Source organism: Falco biarmicus, chromosome 3 (assembly GCF_023638135.1).
Source record: "Falco biarmicus isolate bFalBia1 chromosome 3, bFalBia1.pri, whole genome shotgun sequence".
Lineage (NCBI taxonomy): Eukaryota > Metazoa > Chordata > Aves > Falconiformes > Falconidae > Falco > Falco biarmicus.
The window spans coordinates 61,023,746-61,043,419 of NC_079290.1; the positions used below are offsets into that span (position 1 = coordinate 61,023,746).

At 35.7% G+C, this 19,674-nt stretch overlaps 1 protein-coding gene across 5 annotated transcripts in view; it reads left to right on the forward strand.

Moving 5' to 3' along the window:
• ANKRD12 (ankyrin repeat domain 12) overlaps positions 1–19,674 on the forward strand; it is a 65,862-nt gene that overhangs the window by 17,802 nt on the left and 28,386 nt on the right. For 4 of the 5 annotated variants that reach the window (XR_008821050.1, XM_056333592.1, XM_056333593.1 and 1 more), the window contains exons 2-4: positions 1,603–1,740; positions 9,518–9,665; positions 19,269–19,415. Coding sequence is in view for 4 of the 5 variants with exons in the window: in XM_056333592.1 (XP_056189567.1) it covers positions 1,654–1,740; positions 9,518–9,665; positions 19,269–19,415 (382 nt within the window). In the remaining variant the exon portion in view is untranslated. Of the gene's footprint in view, positions 1–1,602; positions 1,741–9,517; positions 9,666–19,268; positions 19,416–19,674 lie in introns of those variants that run through there. The other variant, XM_056333595.1, reaches the window with a different exon arrangement.

The window sequence follows — 19,674 nt, forward strand, 5'->3', positions numbered from 1 at the left end:
AAAAATGAGCAATTACTGTCCCTGTCCAGTAGGGCATAAATCCTATTGACCCTACATAAATGAAGGGGATACCCTAATGTTTCTTTTATCTTAGGTAAGAGTGGAACAGTAGGAATTTCACAATATTGTACCTTGTATAGTAGTGGAGACAAGATTCAGGTTATTGTACATGAGACAGTTTCTAATTAAGCTCTTCCTGTTTTTCATAAGCTTGTGGTTAATGTTAAAAAAATAAAAACAAAAAACTCCGGTGTGGGGGAAAGGAAAGAAAAGAGCAAACCATAGTGTATCATTTCCTAATTTTCTAACTTTAGGATTGAACATTTTGAACTTTCCTTCCCCTCTTGTTCTTCCTCTCCTTTTGTGGAAGAATGAGAAAGTAAGATGTTACTTTGCTATATACAATGGTATTAATCTTAACCAAGTATTCTGTAAGGGAATTTCCCATAGTTTAGGTCTTGTGGGGGATGGGTGGGTTGGTGCAGTGGGGTGTAGAAATTTTCTTGAATATGAAAGTTCTGTGTGTCAGGTCTAGTGTGCAAAACGGTTTTCTCAAAGTCATCTGCAGTGAGAAAATACCAGTCTCTATTGTAAGTTACCTGTGTCAAACCAAAATAGTGGCCCTGGTCCTGTGACAGCAACATTTTTGCGACGTGATGATCCAAAACTTTTAACCTATAAAGCAGCAGTAGAAATGTCACACATGAAACAACATCTAGCTGAGATCTAGAATCACCGCAAGACTTAGCAAGACTGTGATCACCTAAATATTTGTAACATAATACATCATATCAAAAAGACCCATAAAATGTCACCAGCTTTACAGTGATGTCTGATGCAGTTGTGCTTTTCACGTGACCTTTCCTGTTGGGCCCTCTTAGGAGAGGAGTGACTCCTTGTTCTGTGGAAGAGGCGAATCAGACCTTTTCTGTTATGTGGATCTGTAATGTACTTGGTATACCCTGGAGATGAAACGCCACATTCTCTCTCTTAAGAGTGTTATGTGCATACGTATATATATGTAGTGATGGCTTATGTGATTAATTTGCTAGACAGTGAAAGTTAAGGGTTCTAGTTCCAGGTCTAAGCTTTAGAAGATTTTTCTTCTGACACTTATTTCTCATTCCGACAGAAAGGATACCAAATCGCCAAGATTTGATCTTCTTTCCATAATATTTTGGGTAGATGATATTTCACTTCCTCAGGCTAGAAAGCTTGATTTCTCTTCAGTGTTGCTAGAAATCATCTTCTGCATCTTCCCAGTCTTATTACTTACAAAAATGAGATACTGAACCAATGAGACATCAAATACCCAAAAGCGTTAAGTCTGCCAAAGGTGCAGGTTAGAGGGATGAGGCAGTTCAGCAGCTGACTTTGTGGCTTTCTGATGACGCTGTCCCCAGTAGCAGCCATGTTAGACCTTTTGTGTTTTCACCCCAAGGTTTAAGCTGCAGATGAGTGGGATGTTTGAAGTCAGGTGTCATTGTTAGTCATCTTTTCTGGGGCACTATTCAACTCTGCTACCATGTGCAGTAACAACATTTGCCCTGAAATAACACTGCAGTGTGTATATTTATGTAATGGTGGTTGTTTGTTTTTCAGACACACGATGAACCCACTGATGCAAGATACAGCTAGCTAAACCGCTATAAAATGCCCAAATTTGGGTCTACAAAAACAGTTCAAGTTGAAAATTCTGATAGTGATAGCACCATGGTGGAAAAACCAACTGCAAGAAAGGTAACAAAATCATATTCATGTCCATTTAATTTCAGTGAAATGAAGAGCATGTATTCTGACACTGGGGGTTTGTTTTTTTGCTGTAATGGGAAGAACTGAATATGAATCTGTATTCTGATATCTTATGTGCAGAAAAAAAGAAGTGTAGGTTTTTACATGGCTTTAACTAAATTAAACTAGGGAATACACCTTTTATTGTAACTTGCAACTTAATTCAGAAGAAGCTGGATGGATTGGCTTTATTTGGTGTAAGTTAGTGCATGGTTTTCATATCTTACATCATATGAAGTCCATACGCTCACAAGAACAATGATTCATATTTTATTTAATTTTACGGTCTTACTCTCTGTTACAAACACATGAAACATTTCTGAAGACCTGTGACAGCACAGACCGGTGAAAAAACACGTTTCTTACATTCCTTTGTAACACAGGGACTTGTTCCCTCTGTTAGGAGGACTTGAAAGCTAAATGCTGCGGAAGAGTTAAGAGTAACACCTGTACAAGGGAGTCCACTTCAAAAATGGTAAGATCCATTTTTGAGTGTTAGAGAATGAAGGAATACGGGAGCTCTCGTAACACCGAAGAGTGGTTTATTGTTTATAAATGTGAAGTATCCTACCATTTTCAAACTTCTGGAGCAGAGTTGCAAATAACTCAGTTCTCAGTTTTGTCTGCCTAGTACAATTTTACAATAGACAACAGTTTTATCTGTAGTACTAATGAATAACAGAAGATAAAATAAAATTCTGAATTGTGAATGATGAGTTGTATGTAGCCCTAAGGAAAGAGAATCCATTTAACACCCAAATGGTATTTAAGAGTGTCTTCTCTGGAAAAGGAGACTCTTGTGTGTGTGTGGTCATACTTACTGTTTTGTTGAAGTCTGTATTCTCTGCAAGATCATTTAATGAATGGATATAAGATAGGAAGAGATTAAAAACTAGGGAAGTTTAGAAGATCCAGCATCTACTTCAAACCATTCGTCTTCTGAAAACATTCATAAAAACCTTTAGATTTTTTAATCTCTTCCCAGTTTGTTTTATGGTTCCCAGTAAAGTGAGGCAAAGGTAGTTACTTTTGCTAGTTGTGATGAAATATGTAGATAAGAAGAGGAAGGTAACAGAGTAGAATGAGGAAAGGAAATAGGCTTACTAGTAAAGGGATGAAAAAATGTTGGAGTGGTTTGGTTTGTGTGGTGTTTGGGGTTTTTTTTCCTGGTTCTTGTTTGGGATATGGTTGAGTTAACTGAAGTTTCGTTCAGTACTGGGAAAGAGAGGGGAATGTCTTGGGGCCTACAAGAGCAAGAATATGAAGGCTATTACAGTGACATTTAGTGGTATTAAATACTGCTTTTTTATTTATATACTTGTAATTAAGTTATATTTTGTAAAGGTTTTAGGTTATTTAACAAAAGGAATACTTTCTGGCTTTATAAACTCTTACTATATTGACACTTCAGTATTTCTAAAAAAACCCCACCATTTGGCACAGGAAAGTCTTGGAAGACAAAGCTGCTCATGCTAGGAGAACAGACTTGACATCAGTTTTTTCAAGCTTAATTTGTACTTATAATCTAACCAAAAATTTATAAAAACCTGTAATAGAGGTTAAAATGAATTTTCATGTTTTGTTCACTTTCACAGCAAAAATAGTGGGTTTGCTGGAATGTATCCATTTTTAAGTTTTCCTTTTCCCTGTTTCTTTGCTAAAGGTATGGCTTGAAATGGCTGGAATGCATTTATATGTTTGAGTCTGTAGAAATAGATTATATTTTGATAGTGGAGATTACTTCCTTCCTTCCTTCCTAGGCTTTGAATTTTACATACAAGTTGCTCTGTAATCTGAGTTAAAAAAAATATATATAAATCAGTAAAAATAGTTTACTTGGGAGGCCACTCTTCTTCCTCCACTTTCCACCTCTTACTCCCCCTCATTTCCTCCGTGTCGCTTGCTGCCATTGTAGAAAAACGGTGCTAGTCTACGGAGTGGCTGTTCAGTCTGCAACCACTGCCAAAGAAACTACCTTATCAGTGACCCTTGTGCCCAGTTCAGTATTCACAGGGTGTCTTGACACCTTCCTCTCCCATAATCTCCTGCCCTTGATCCCAGTAGACTGTTCCCTCTCTTCTAGTAACAGCAGCAGTTAATCTGCTGAGCTGTGTAACCCCCATACCTTGCAATCTCTGCAAAGTTAGGCAGTCTTCTGAAACATGCGGGCTCTTTGGCCAGAACATTAAAGATACAAATTCATATGAAGGTAGGCGTAACTTTCCAGGGAGCGGAAGAGTGAACATGTTATTATTTATTTAATGGCCAGGAAATACAGCAAGATTTGATTTAGAAAGGATTATAGTAACATTCTATTTTTAATGGTCACAGATACCCCTTTGATTGTCATATTAGTTGGTGTGAAGGTTTGTCCTTAGCTGGTTGCTCTAACAAGGAGGTGTTTGTTGTTGAGACTGATCACCAGTGCAGGAATTAGAAATGTAGACAAGTGTTAGATTCTACCTTGCCTGGTATTTGAGATTAAGATGCCAGTCAAAGCAGGATTACTTAGAAAATTAGAGTCTGGGGGAAGATGGAAGTTTCACCAAGGACATAGCTAGGGAATCACAATGGTGGACTAATTACATTGATACCAAAAAGGAAGCTGATAAACTGCTTGCACTGTTAGGTTCAGTCTTGTTTGTTGTCCGCCTTGGAACAACATATAATGTGAGATTAGAATAATGTAGGGTTTGGCTTGGGGATTGTATGATATAAATTGATATGTAATATTGAAAATGTGAGATGCTAAATAAAATTGCAGAATTACTTAAGTGCTGCAGTTAATATTCCTGTATTCACTTGTTTAGCATAATAAATACAGTTGGGTTGCTTTTGTCATATTTTGAGGAAAAACTGAATACATGTTTAAGATGATAGTCAGACACGTGATCTGTTCTGTAACACACAGACAAGTAATTGTCAGAAGTGTTTAGCTAGCTCTTGACTAATCTGCAATCTTTCCCCTGTGTTAGAAAAAATAGACAAAATATTGCCACTTGTAATCATTTGGATTCAGCATAGAAAATAACTTAAAATTCAACAGGCAATAGGGAAAGAGTAAAATTTGAATTTGAACAACAGAAAGTCATGAAGGTAAATCTGTATTACATACACAAACATTAAAACCCTGAAGTAAAGATTGACCAGGCCAAGTCAACAGTGACAACTTAAAATGAAGTATAGTTAGAAAGTACTGGAAGCTTCTGTAAAGCCAATCAGGATTTTTCTCAGTATGTATATTTGCAACCATTAATTTTAAAACAATAGTTTTGGAAACATTAAAACTTCTTACGAAAAGTTAGGGATTCGTTAACTTGGTGCAATTGATATAAGGAAGTACTGAAGCCTAATATGAAGTGATGTTCATACAAAACAGTGCATATTACAAATGAACAGTAATGTTAAAGGACACCACTCCCTAAAAAGATCCTCATTCTCCTCCTCAAAATAAAAACTGGAATGGCCTGCATATGTGATGTAAGACTATTCCAATGGTTAATACATTAAGATAAAAGAAAAAAACACTTGCAGGATTTGGTTTTCCTTTCATAGTTGATAAAATGTTTAGCTCTTACTGGTTGTGCACTCTTAGCTGTTGACTGAAGAATGTAGTAAAGTTATTGTTGTTATGAGACTTAACTTCCACTGGACAAATATGAAAGATTAATGCTTATTGTGCTGTTCTAGCAACCAGTAAATAGCTATGTGAATCAGCTATGTGTTCAGGTCTTCTGAGATCTTAAAGAAAGTCATTAGAAATAACCTTCCTGTTAATAAGTTGAGTTTATATCATACATACTTTAGGCTATGTGTATTTTTACTTCAGTTGCTCATCTTGGGATCATAAAATAAATTAAAAAACAGTAACAGTGTGTACAGTGGATAGACCACTTAGTGTTTGCGTGAGATATTTTATAGACATAAGAACACAATGAAATTTCAATTTATCTGAATTTATACTTTAGAACTTAAATGGTCAAAACTAAAGAGGGAAGTGATAGGTATGTCGTCCAAAGGGGAAACACATTTGGGATTTCTAAGAATTAACTCTCTTTAAGAAGAGTCTAACAGTAGTGCCCAAAGCTGTTACAGTACCGTACAGAACAGGCTTCAGTATGTAATTCTCTCTGATAGGCAGAAAAAGAATGCTTATTCTCCCAGGGCTTAGTACATCTGCTAGATTATATGGCACTTTGTTGTCTCCTTTTGTGTATTGTCATTGATTGTAGTAGTACCAGACAATAGAGCTGGAATGGGATATCAAGAAATTGTCCAGACTGCTGTTTGTTAGCCTTCTGAGACAGTTTCTGTTGGAACAGATTAAAAATGTGTTCCTCATCACAGCACACTAGTATGGTTTTGTTAACAGAGAAAATTCTTCCTTGTTACTACATTCTCCAGTGAGGCATGCATTAAATGTTGAGACGTGCAGATCCAGTTCATCCGTTTGCCCCAGAGTAGAATAAGCTGTACTCGGTTCTTGACAGATGTTTGCCAGACCTTTTCTTTAAAGCCTTGCCTGATGGAAATTCCAGTCTCCTTGGGCAGTTTATTCTGATACTTAATTATGCTGACTGGCATGGAGTTAGATATTTAGTAGAAGGATAAATAACCTTTGTTTGTCTTCTGTTGCTGTCTAAAGTCATTAAATGTTCTCTAACTGTAGTGGACATGGAGAGTATGTAATGCCTTTCTCTTTGCAGAAATAGTTTATGTATCTGAACAGTATCATGTCTTGAGTGTTTTATATGATTAGCAATTTTCACTTTAGATTAATGAACCTCTTTAGAAGGTCCACAGATATTCTAAGTTACAGGTTGTTTTGTAAAAGATACCAGCTTTGGTTTAGGTTGCTTCCATGGATATCGTTAAACTAATACATAGGCCTATTCATGCTGAATTTTGAACCTTGCTTTGGACCCTGAAAAAAAGAGATGTCTATGCTGTTGCAGTGAGCAGGAGCATCTGTAACAGTGAACGTTCACTCTTTAAATCAAAATGCCTGTTCTGACCTACAGGGCTTGCTACCTTCTCTTCCCTTCTTTTACCTGAAGTTGAATCCAGGAGGCTGTTACATGTTTTCTGGCTTTTAATGTGGGGTCTTCTGATTGTACAGTTAATTACTTTTATCAGTTTGTAGAACCTTGATTTTATCCTGACTTTTCCAGTTTTGTTTTGTATCTAGATTGTTTTTCAAATTCACTAGTTATTTTACTTTCCCTTTGCCAGTGCTTTTTGCTTCTCCCTTTCTCCCAGTTGTGATGATGTCTGCATATCTAATTGCATCTCTGTTTCAGCATTGTCACAGAAAATACTAAATAGCATTGACTTCGTACAGACTTCTCAAACACCCTGTTTGTTGCATCTTTTAGGTTAGAAAATGCACCACTGATGGTGGCTAAATGCTTATTTCGACAACAGCAAAGTGACAAAATACCCTTTCCCCTCCCCCGCCCCATTTCTGTGTATTCTGTATATACCCTCTTCTTTCCTTTTCAATGTATCTTTATTTATCTGAAAATACACGTTTTGAACTGTCTTGCCTCCTAATTAGATCATCACAAAATTAATATTCAGTGATTATCAAAAGTAGTGCATCAGTCATAATATTTAATATAATGCATATATACAATTTAAGAGTAAGAGTAAATTTAAAGCGATCAAATTATTTAAGCAGCTTGTGTCTCTTTGAGCACATACTGATATACTTTACTGACTAGTACCAAAAAACTGATACTTTTTAAGGATTGCCAACCACAAAAAGTTTGCCTTTTTTTTTTTTCTATAGAAGAAGTTGAAAGCAAGGTTTCCTGCTTAAGACTTTAAAATTATTTTAATTGATCCTCTCTATTGCATAGTACCTAACGTAAGATAATATTCCAGAGAAAGCAATAAATTGTAATACTGCTTTATCATATTGTGGGAAATTTACATGCGTAAATATGACAAATAAATGAGTAGTTTGGAACAAGGTATGAGATAGCTCTTGGTGAGATTGGACTGCAGTGTGAAATTCAGATGTGTAGCAGAAGAGATCGGTATCGGCTTAATGGAGTTTGTATCTGCTCTTGTCAATTTATCTATTTGAAAATAATCAGTTGTGTTAGATTGATTAGCTTCTTTCAGAAGTAATAGTACAGACACTGTCTCCCAAGGCCTTAGGGGAGTCTTAAGGGGGTTTAGATTTTTAGACTTTCAGACTTCGATGTTCTAGCATGTAGGAAAAAGGCAGGGAGGAGTGTTTGTTGCTCCCTCTGGGATTTTGGAGGAGGGTTGGTTTTCATGTGTGGGTTTTATTCTGTGTTTTGGTTTAGGGGTTTAGTGTTTTGGGTTGTTTTGGTTTTGTTGTTTCCCCCTGCTCCTCCCTCCCCCCCCCCTCCCCCCAGGTTTCCAAACTCAGAGCGAAGATAGATTTTGTCTGGGGGCACCAACCTGTTACTTCTGGAGTTCTTCTGACATAGACTGATCACTTCCTTGTGATTTCCCTGGTACAGATATTTGTCATCTGAAGATTGCAGTTTGTTTGCAGGTTCTTTTTGTAATCACTTCTGCCTACACTTTGCACACAATTTCAGTGTGTCAGATAATCAAACTACTCTTTGTACTTACGTTTGTTTTTTAAAAAAAAGAAAGGTGCTTTTGGGAATAGTACCTTTACTTGGAGTTATTTTCTAGTTTTTCTCTAATCTGAATAGATCTTTTAACTTCTTGCTTCAAAAGTACCAAGGAGCAGGCTTTTGTTTTTCACTGATTGGCAAGTCAGTGTATGTTCCTCTTCTACCTTTAGAAAATGAATCTTTTAGTGTTTCCATCTGATCATCTGTAGGAATGATACAAAGCTGTGGAGCTGTGATAGCTGACAGCTTGATAATATGTTTCTGCAGCATGTAATGAACAGAAAATGCTGTGTCTCTATATTGCATCTTGATTGATAGGCCAAAATGTTGGGGTTTGCAGAGGGTTCCCTCAAGCAGTCTTCTCACTAACCTGGTTTCTTTTACATACTTTGATGCTGTTATTAAGGTGATGAAACATAAGTTAATATTGTGCCCGTCCAGGTTTTTCTCTGTTTATCTTGAAATACATTTTGTAGGCCCAGATAAAAATTCCAAATAGCTTGTACCTATTTTTTTCTACATTTGATATGAGTTTTAAAAGTTTCTTCATTAATTTTCTAAGTTCTTTGTAAATTTTGTTTTAGAAAATGAAACACCACACTATTATTCTTGTTGAAACAGAGAGTTCTGTTTGGATGGATTACGGGGTGGGGGTGGAGGCAGAGGCAGGGGAGGGTTGTTAGAGGTTTTCTTTGTTGTTACTGTGTTCACAGTCTGAATTGCAGTGTGGGCTCTTAATATGCTTTTAATGTGATTATTATGTTGTGGTCAAAGAAGGAAATCGGGTTGGTCATTAAGACTTAGCAAATACTCATCCAGTTTGTGTTGTTTCTTTGCTTATTAATCAAGGCTCTAATAGGCAACAGTAGTTCTACAGTGAGAACTATCAGGAAGTAGAAATAACACAGAAGATACTCATTTTTAAAAGAAAGAAATGCCATTATTTTAGAAAGGTTACTTTAAAATTTTTTGAATAAACTATGTAATACATTTACTTACACACATGCATATACATTCTCGCATAGCAGGTCTTTTCAGTCTGTATACGTTATAAGACTATTCTGCTTTATGCAAAAATTACTTAGTATACTTTTTATTTATATTAGAGCAAGGACAAGATTGCATCCTACAGCAAAACTCCAAAAGTGGATAGGAGTGATGTGGGGAAGGAGATGAAAGAAAAGTCTTCCATGAAACGTAAACTTCCTTTTACTATTAGTCCATCCAGAAATGAAGATCGCAATTCAGACACAGGTAGAACCTTTTTATTTCCTTAACTAATTATTTGTTGATAAAATACATCCTAATTTAATTAATTGTATATTATGTTTTTATACTGATTAATTTTTTCCCCCATAAAAAAGGATACTAAGTATAAAAGTTGCTTGCTTGCTTCTAATTGTTGCATCTCAGCCTGATAGGCTTTCATCCTTATCGTTAGCAAGAGCTAACATGCCAGCATAGTTTATTTACATTTTCTGGTTGTTTCATAACCTCATTCTTTTGCTCCTATTTTAGTAATAAATCTTTCTTTTCATTGACATCTCTAGAGGTCCATTTGTTTAAACAAGTAAACTGATGAAAAGACATGTAAGTGCCTTGATTTGAGAGACAGCTGTCAGCCATTTGTAGCCTTTTCAGGGAGGGAGTGGGGGAAAGATTGGTAGATGTACTGTCCTTCATATAAAAGAAAAGGTTGCTAAGGTAATACAAGTAACTAAACTAGTCATGGAGAGCAAACTTTTCTTTCAGTCTAAGCTCCTGTGATCTGCTCGGGATACCTTTTCTGCACAGGCTCGTAGTTCTTCCTAACTTAATCATATTCTGTTAGCACTGATTTAAAGACTTCAAAATACTATTCTTGACATGGCTCTTTTCAAATCAAGATGGAGGGATCTGGATATATTCCAAGAGTACAGTTATCTCTGAGTCTAGGTAATCAGTTATCTGTGTCATAATTCAGTAGCAGTTCTGTTGGCAGCAGAACAGTATCAATGCCTTCTGGAAGGCCACCAGAAGGTATGTTCCCCAAATTTCTCAAAGGCGCAGTACTACAGTTTCTTGTACAGCGCTCACTGTACATTTGAATATTTTAATAAATAGGTAATTCCCATAATATGCTCTAGATTTAAATGCAAGACAGAAGTATATATCTCAGTACATGTTGAATTTTTGTCCAGGATGTATTTCATGCAGATTTGGCTCCTGGATATTACACTCATGTTTTTGTTACTGTAAAAAAAACATGGTATGAAATCCAAATTTGTAATAGTCACATTACAAAACAATACTCTTGGCTTTAGAACTCTGTTATCAGTGGTTTTACAGAATTTTAGTCTTACACTGTTCATGATACCGCTTGATTCTGAAAAGACCATGCATAATTTAAGAGTATGCTGCCAGCATCTGCTTTATTAAATTTATTGCTTGGTATTAGACCCTTACTATTTTTCATAATGGAAATAAATTTGTTTAGAAGTAATATTTAGCACTTATCTATTGTTTTCTGTGTTGAAAAATTTTCGTCATCTCTCCCTGGCCCCATCAACTTTAAATAATTCATTGTCACAGCATCTTGTAAGGTAATGTAATTGTTTGTGTTTCTCTTGCTATAGCATCTATTGTCCAGTTGCCACAAGCAAGATTGATTACTTTAGGCACTTAGACATGCACAAAAAGACAATGCACACACTACAAGACCTTTTTGTTGTATCAGGGAGATGAAATAAACAGTTCAAGTAGGAGCAAATATAACAATAGAAAGCACATAGCATTTAACTAATGCGTAGCAAACTTCATAGCCTGTTGTCCAGTTCATTACTGCTGAGGTAAAGAGGTAAGAGCAACTACCCTGTTTTGCAGATGAGGAACATAAGCTTTCCAGAAACTTTAGAGGCAGGAGCATTACTAGGATGAAAAAACAGTTCTTGTAGTGCTGATTCTGTACCTAACCAGTTAGATTAGACTAGTGAGAATTAACCACTGGAATTAACATTAGTGCCAGGCTTGTGACAGACATGGATTAGAACTGACATCAGTGATCATGAAATGTGGTGGTGCTTCTGACACAAACTTGGCGTTATACGTTGAAAAGGTTTGCCATCACTGGACTGAAATGTTACCTCTGACTGAAGTGTCTCCCTGATAGCTATTAAGTTTTTGGAGATGAGTGTAACCTGCAACAGACGAGGTGATGAAAAACTTCTTATCGGCTAGTAGTGATAGTGCTTAAAAAAAAAACCAAAAACAAAACAACCCACAATCTCAGTTTTCTTCTGATACTGTGTGAAAATCTGTAGTGGTATTCTAGGGAAATGGTCAAAGGTTGTGTATAAAATTCATAAATGAAAAGATTCTCAAGAGATATGTGGTACTACTCCATTGTTCCCACTGTGCATTACAGTTCCAGAATGTATTTTATCCTTTCCTGATAGTTTGCTTTTTAATAGCCTTCCAACATTTTCAGAGTTCAGAATAGCAAAACGTTCTTACTGCTTTGCTGAATAGTTTCTCTGTAACAGATAAGACCATTAAGTTTGATTTTTCCAAATGTTTTTAAAGATTTAGGGTCTTCGAAAAATGTCTGGGTGAACAAAAATCAAGAAATGCCATAAAAAGTAGTTACAGTATTAAAAAATTCGATTTAATTGTTTAATTGAATAAATGGTTTATCTCCAAGGTACTTGATAGGTTTGCTAGCTGACTGTAGAAATCCCATGATAATTGGGTTTTGTCCTGTTTAGGCGGGTAAATCGATCAAAGAATGGGAATACCTGATTTTTAGATCATTAGAGCCATCTTGGTTCTATCTCCAGAATATTCATCCATAAGTTAAGATTTTGTCTGTTTTGCTTTATTTTGGTAAAAATTGCCGCCTGAAGTTCCACTTGTTCCTTTTCATGGTGGGCTTATTTTGATTCAGGTGTTGTCTAGAAACTACAAATGACAATGAACATAGAAAGCCAAACTGAATGTTGATTTCTACATTATGTAGAGATGATTACTCTGCATAAAGTAAATTTTACAGAGTCACTTTTGGCAAGACTGAAATCAAACAGCACTTGTAGTGTCCCATAAGAGCCTAGGACAGTTCTAGTCTTTGTGTTTATCTAAATTTAGTTTTAGATCGGTGTTTTTGCCTAAGAAACTGCTGCAATAAACTAGTATTAAACACTTTCAGATTTAGCCTTTAGGTTAATTTCTTCATAATTTCATACTGGTTAGGACTGAGTATAGTTGCCTAAAGGTAATCATCCAGTGCAGGTTGAAATGCCTGCAGTAGCAGAGAAGTCTGCAGTGGGCTGAAAGATAATGTGAGTCACAGGAGACCTGTGGCCTTCTGAAGAGGCCAGCAGGACAACGACAGCACCTGAAATGGCACTACATACCTGTCTTTAAGCAGCGGTGTCCTAGTCTGTTTCTTTCAGTGTGCAGGGGTCCGTTCTAATACACGATCCTGGTTTCGATGGCCATATAAATCTGAGGACTCTGTTATCACACACCCATTCTTTGATTAGAGCAACCACAAAAACTAATACAGTATATCTGTACTACAGTCAAATTTATTTATACTGCAAAATTTGCAGTATAGCTTTAGCCCTTATTTAAGTTAATCTTATGAAAGATTCTACATGCAAGCTTTAAGACTGGTAGAATGGCTGTTGGAAGGAGAAGCGTTTTTCATACCTTATTAAGTAAGTTCTCTGATTTGAGGTCTCCCGATCCAAAAACATAATTTGATTGAAAAACATCGGTTATTTAGACTAAAAAAAATTCAGTAATGCTATTTAATTGATTTATCTGGTTATTTTTAAATAACCTCAGATGTGGTTAGCAGAGTAAGAACAACAGGCAAGTGCTGCTTTTGCAAAGGACAAATTTCTTTTCTCTACCTTACTAGTTTGAAGAGAGAAAGCTGAATTTTTCATAATAATTAAACATAACTGCAGATTGCAAAAATCTTTGCATTGTGAAGATTAAGTGTAGGCTTTTTTTTTTTTGCAGCGTTGTTATGTAGTTGATTATTCTGAAAGAACAACAGAAGTTAAATTACACTGAATGCGCTAGTTTGTTGATCTTCCCTTGGAATTAATGTTCTCCAGACTCTCTGTTTATAGTAGCATCTCAGTTTTGTTTTCTGACCCTTTCAATTTTGTCTGTAAAGTAGTCCAAACATGGCACAGTCATATTTCTTTCAGCATTTAGATGACATGCAGAAGAGCAAAGCAACTGACCTCTTTATGTTCCATGTGTACATCGTAGTAACACAATTTCTATACTTCTGCTTCCCATAGGTGCAGAGGTTAGTGGGGCTGTTAAAGGGAATGTTTACAGTGTTACTGCTTGCTGGGCTTGAACTTACTGTTCCGCTATTACAAGTTTCTTTAACTGTTGTTTGGGCTAGAGGCAGGAAAGTGGAGGTGGTTTTGTGTGTGTGTGTTAGTTTGGTTAAATATTCCATAAACTTGATTAATTAGGTATCACAATAGTACCTTGATATCTCTGCAGTGTTGAATATACTGTGAGGTCTCATCATCGCATTCTCATCTTTCCCTTCTACTGAAGGTGGGAAGCAGCAGTCAATCATGATGTGTTTCTCTTTGAAATAACTTCAGTCAGATTAGCACAGTCACACAGACTTTAGTAACTCTTTCTCTTACTTTTGACATCTGCAGAATTGATCATCTTGACCTGTCTTCTACAGTTGTTAGTAATAAGCATATGAGTATTGTGTATCACTCCATCTTTTAAATTCCTTAGAAGCATTTATTTCAAGTAGTTCATATTTTAGCTTCACGTGGTCCTATTTCTTAATCCTGTTATTCCTTACAGTTTGCACTATGATAGGAGTTCTTCCTGAAACCTGACTGTCATGAGCCCTGAAAGTTGAATTTGGTCTTTTTCCTTTATTTTCTTTATCCACTAAGGTGGTTGTTTTACAAAATGGAATATTCTGTTACTTGGGCATGATTTGTTTTGAGAAATCCCCATGTCACATTATTTCTTTTCCTGAAACATTATAGAAATTACTTAACTGGGAATTTGTAGTTTATCTAAATAATAGAAAAGAAACAAACAAAAAAAAAACCCAAAACCAAAACCAACCAAACCAAAAACAAAAACAAAACCACTCCCGCCCCCTCAACAAAACAAAAAAACCCAAAAACCCAAGCCAGATCCATTATTGGTTGCCTTGGGATATAATCTGTCATGCATAAATTCTCCTAAAATAATTGCTGGTAATTCTGTTGTTTCTTGTGCCAGTACATTTAAGTACTGTAAGTGTATTTCATGAAGCGCTGCTACAAGTGCTGAAATGCACCTAAAGCACTGTTCACCAAAGACTTTAAAAAAAGGATTTAAGAATAGCCAGGAAAAAGCTTACATTGCAAAAGGAAAATCTTAAAAGGAATGTTGTCTGGGTAGATTTGGCTGCATATCATGAAGGTTACTTAATACAGATAATTGAACATGGAGCCACTTGAAGAGTTTTATTTTTTTGATAGCAAGTAAGAAATTCCCTGATCTTCTAACTACTGAAGAACACCAAATAGTGACAAGAAAATGAATGCAAAAGAAAATATTTGTATTCCATAGAGTTTGAAACAAAAATGCTCAAAAATAAAATTAAAAAAAAATTAAATTACTTTAACAGTCAATCTTATACATGAAATTGTACTTAAACTTAATTTCTTAAACTGAAATTTTATTATGAAAAATTATTCTATTAGGAACAGTTATTACTGTTCCAATTGTGTAAACATAAAGCACACAGCTGTGAAAAGTTTCCTGTTACCACAAGATAAAAGCATAGCTAAAAAGTTAAAGTTGCTGAATGTTAAATTGGTCTTCTGCTAAATAAAGTATAGTGTGCTGTGTGATGGTATTCTTGGAGCAGGGAAAACAAATCTTATAATACATTCTGTAGTAAGCATAATGGGGATTCTCAGTAATTTATAAGATTTTTTTCTTTCAATTTGTGTAGCTGTTTTAACAGCAGTTGCATTGTTGTTTTCCTGGGATTAAAAAAAAGGTAGTTTTTTACTATCTAATTTATTTGTGGGTTTATACAAATTTTTCTTCTGTATGCCCCACTCCCTTCCTTTTGCTTCCTTCCACCCCTTCTGTCCTATGTTGTTTTATCTTGTACAGTCAGAGCCAGGACATATGCATCAGGTTTTGGGGGGAGAAGCAATATCCACTTACAGGACATGCTTTAGTAAATGGATTATCAGGTGCAACTGCTGTAGTCCTGAGAATTGATATTTTTTTTTTCAGTTTGTTGTTGGTCATATTAATTTTGTGTATTGAACTGTTCAGATTCACTGAAAACACGTGTGAGGTCTGACATAAGTTTTAATAAAATTGTATGGGTTTTGAGTGGTAAGGGCATCATTGCAGTATAGCTTGGTGAGAGCAATTTTATTCTTACTTGGTACTTTTCATTGGTAAGCTCTAGAAATGCTTTGCAAACACTGTTACTAAAAAGTAATAGAAGAATAATGTGCCCCACCACTGAAATGCATTGGAATAGGTAGAGGAGGATCTTCATGATGTTTGACAACAGTAAACGTGAGACAGGAATAAATTGTGTTCATTTACTTAGTAGTTTTTTATAATAAAATCATTAAACAACCAAACAACCAAAAAAAAATCCCAAACAAAAGCTAACAGATAAAAATACCTGGGAAAGTACACTGTATAGTAAAAAAGTAAAAGCTAGATTGTCAGAAGATTTATTTCACTTATTTTGATGTATTATTTTCTCAAGCTGATTATATCTATAAAATTGTAAGGAATAATTCAGAATGAAAATGAATGTGCTTTTCAAGAAAAGAATCATGAGCAGTAAATAGCTTAAGCTACAAAACGGCACATCATGCCAGACAAACGGAAATGTGTTGTTTTGATGGAAGTACTGAATTAGTCAGTGAAGTGTGCTGTATGTTATCCTTGGAGAGACAACAACATATTTGAAGTGAAAAGTTGAAAGTACAATTGCACTGTAGGTTTTCTTCAAATTTTCCTATGCAGATGTTCTGGTGATAGGGCAGTAGTGTTGGTTTGGATGTTGAATTAATTTTTTTAGGTGTTCAGGAGTATGAGATGCATGCGGTTTAGAAAAAATCTCAATTACTTCTGTAAAAGGGACCTGGCTTCCTTTTTAAACATGATGGATAAACTGCGGGGGGGGGGGGGGGGGGGGGGGGGGCGGGGGAAGGATGTTAATATGTACATAGGTCTGTAGCTTTCCATTCTTAAAATAGCCTTGCTTATAATTGTTTAGTCTGTAAAATCATGTATTTCTTCTTTGATCACCATGGAATTTGAGATCTGCACTATATGCATGCCTTCCTCTGCCTCGGGAGTGTTGCATTACTACAGCCTCTGTCTGTAATCAAGCCTGGAAGATGAGATTTAGAGAAGGCTAGGAAGGCAGAAAATGAGCTGGGAGGAAACAAGTGAAACAAGGAGGGCCACAGAGGGCCTGAGGCAGAAGTGTAGAAAATCAAAAGATAAAAAAAGAGTCAGTTTGGGGCTTAATGGAACATGGAATCGCATGGTTAGAAACCTCAAAGGGACTAAATAAAAATTACAAATTAAAAGTTAATTTTTGTCTCTCTGCAGAAGATCACTGAGGTTTGCCTCAATGGAGTCTTCTGTTTTAAGATTTTTCTGCTTTTGCAGATGACAAATACATGGTTTTTTAATGATGTTTTTATCATATAGGTGTTTGAGCTTGGCATTTAGGAAGGGAAACGGGAACCAGTCTAATGATGGGGACAATAATAAAAGCAAAATCCCCACCCCCTACTTTAACTTAGCTTAATTGCATTTCCAGAAGTTTTGTAGTGTGACCCAAAATACTAAGATTAACTAAAATGGATGAACAGTGTCTCATCAGATGGTAATTGGTCACAGTAAAAATAAGATTAAATAACTGACTACAGAAAAAGCTAAAAAGATCAGTGTGCCAGCTGGGATTAACTAATAGTAACAATCCTCAACCAATTCCCAGACGAATTCTAGCATTTTAGTATGGCCAAGTCTGGTCAAGCAGTCCCACAACTTTCCTCCCAGCCCCCTTTTCATTTGTTATATATTCTCTTGTAATTTTTAGAGCTCAGCTTCGTTTCATGTACTTACTTGCTTTATGGGAGTTGGCTCATGGCACAGAGGAGAAAAAGCAGGCAACAGACATGCTTATGGAATTCTGTCCCTATCTTTGTGGTCAGTGGTCCAGCCTGGAGGTGAGCTGGGATTACCCATGACTGCAGGGTGCGGAGTCCTGTCCAGCTGTTAAAGGACTGCTAGAAAGGTGGTCAGTAGGGAGGCTTCCAGAAGGAGAAGATGTAGTAGAGTGAGCAGAATCTCTGGAAAACCTAATACTGAACCTGGGCTTTTAGGGAAGGAAACCAGGAGAATTATTTGCTCGGGGTTTGGAGATGGTGCTTCCGTTGGTTGAGTCTGTTAGAATATTCTTCGGACCATTCCTTCCTGACAGTGGTGGTTAGAATTATTTTTTTTAACTCTTTCAAAACTTCTAATTCCAAATCGCCTGATTTGTTATTAAGGTTCCTTGAGCCATCTTTTACATCCAGTGCATTTTTATTCAAGTAGTAGTCTTAGAGGCTCTGAAGAAAAAAAGTAGACATTACAGATCTAACATGTAAGCTACCTAAAAGATATAAATTGTTGTGTTTGATAAGAAGTTGTTAAGACGGAAAAAGAGTAGTTGCCTAGAAAGACAAGGTTTTGCACGAAATGAATGGTCTTCAGTACACATAAATGTAAACTAATATGTCTCTAGAAAACACAGTTAAACAATAATGACCAAGTAGGGAGATCTGTAGGAAACAGTTGTACCAAAAGAAATTTCATGCATGGAGAGTTTGTACTTGTTTGATGTTAAGATCATTAAACACTGCTCCAGTTAAGTGATTTAGTCAAAGCCACTTAAATCACAAATCAGTTGTTTTCTATCATACTTTAACCTAAATGCCTGCTTTTGGCTTATGGGACTTTTACACAGGAAAATGAAGGAGGAACTTTTTTAAAAGGATGGAAGATACAGGCCAAAGTTTCCAAATCACACAAATAAAGTTCTAGTTTTTAAATTCATTAGATGTTAAAAAATTGTGTGATTTCAGAGCACATTTAACCAATCTGAAGATCTGTGAGAGTTTGTAGGTGCTGAATACTTTAGAAATGATTTGTTTATTCAGATGTGTAATTTTAGCTTCTGGTTTAAAACTTGGACATGAAATATTAAACAACTTCCATAAATATTGATGAAAGAAGTTATGTATATAAAATAGCTGTATGTTTTTGAATTATATGAAATTTGGAGAAGAAATTAAGCTGAAGTAACAGGATGAGCTTGAGAGAAATACATCTTTTATCAAACTACACAATACCAATATTAAAAAGTCTTTTCCTAATTTTTAACATGGTGTCTGGAGATAAGTAGAGTAGACCACAATCTCAGATCTGTATTCAAGGCTGAAAGTTGACTAGCTGATCTTACAGAATTTTTTAAGCACCTGACTTGATTCTCTGAAAATCAAAGTTATGACATATGTAATCTTCTTGCTGTGAAACAGGTTTTTCATCTTTTAGATTTTTTTTGTAATCTTCCTTACAGCTTTAAGTGCTTTAACTCAGTAGCTTAGTATCCTGTTGCAATTAGAACAGGTAACCAAAACTAATGCAAATGCAGTAAATTATAGATGCAATTTCCGTTTCTTATCACCTACCGCCAACTACCAGTTCACATACCTTAAAAGGATATTTTTATTTCTAGAAAAATGTTCAAATAGAACAGTGGTTTGAGTTTATAAATGTTAATATTTCCAGAGAAGGAAGGTCCGGAGAAAAAGAAAATGAAGAAGGATGCAGGAAATAAGAAATCAACACCAGTTAGCATTCTTTTTGGTTATCCTCTGTCAGAGCGCAAACAGATGGCACTTCTCATGCAGATGACGGCAAGAGACAACAGTCCAGGTGATCTTACAAAGTTAACAGTTTTCTTTCTCCTGCCTGTTTAATTCTGTTCTGTCAGAATATTCTGAACCCTGCTGTTTTTTCAGCAATCCTTGACTTTTATTGAAATTATAAAAAATTATTCATAATTCTTTTAAAACTCTTCCTTTGCATTGATGAGTGATTTGATGAAAAAGATCTTCAGTATTTAGGTGCAAAGTTTTGCATTATGATAGGTGTAAAATCTGAAAATCTCTTTTCTTCCATTGTTTTTTTTTTG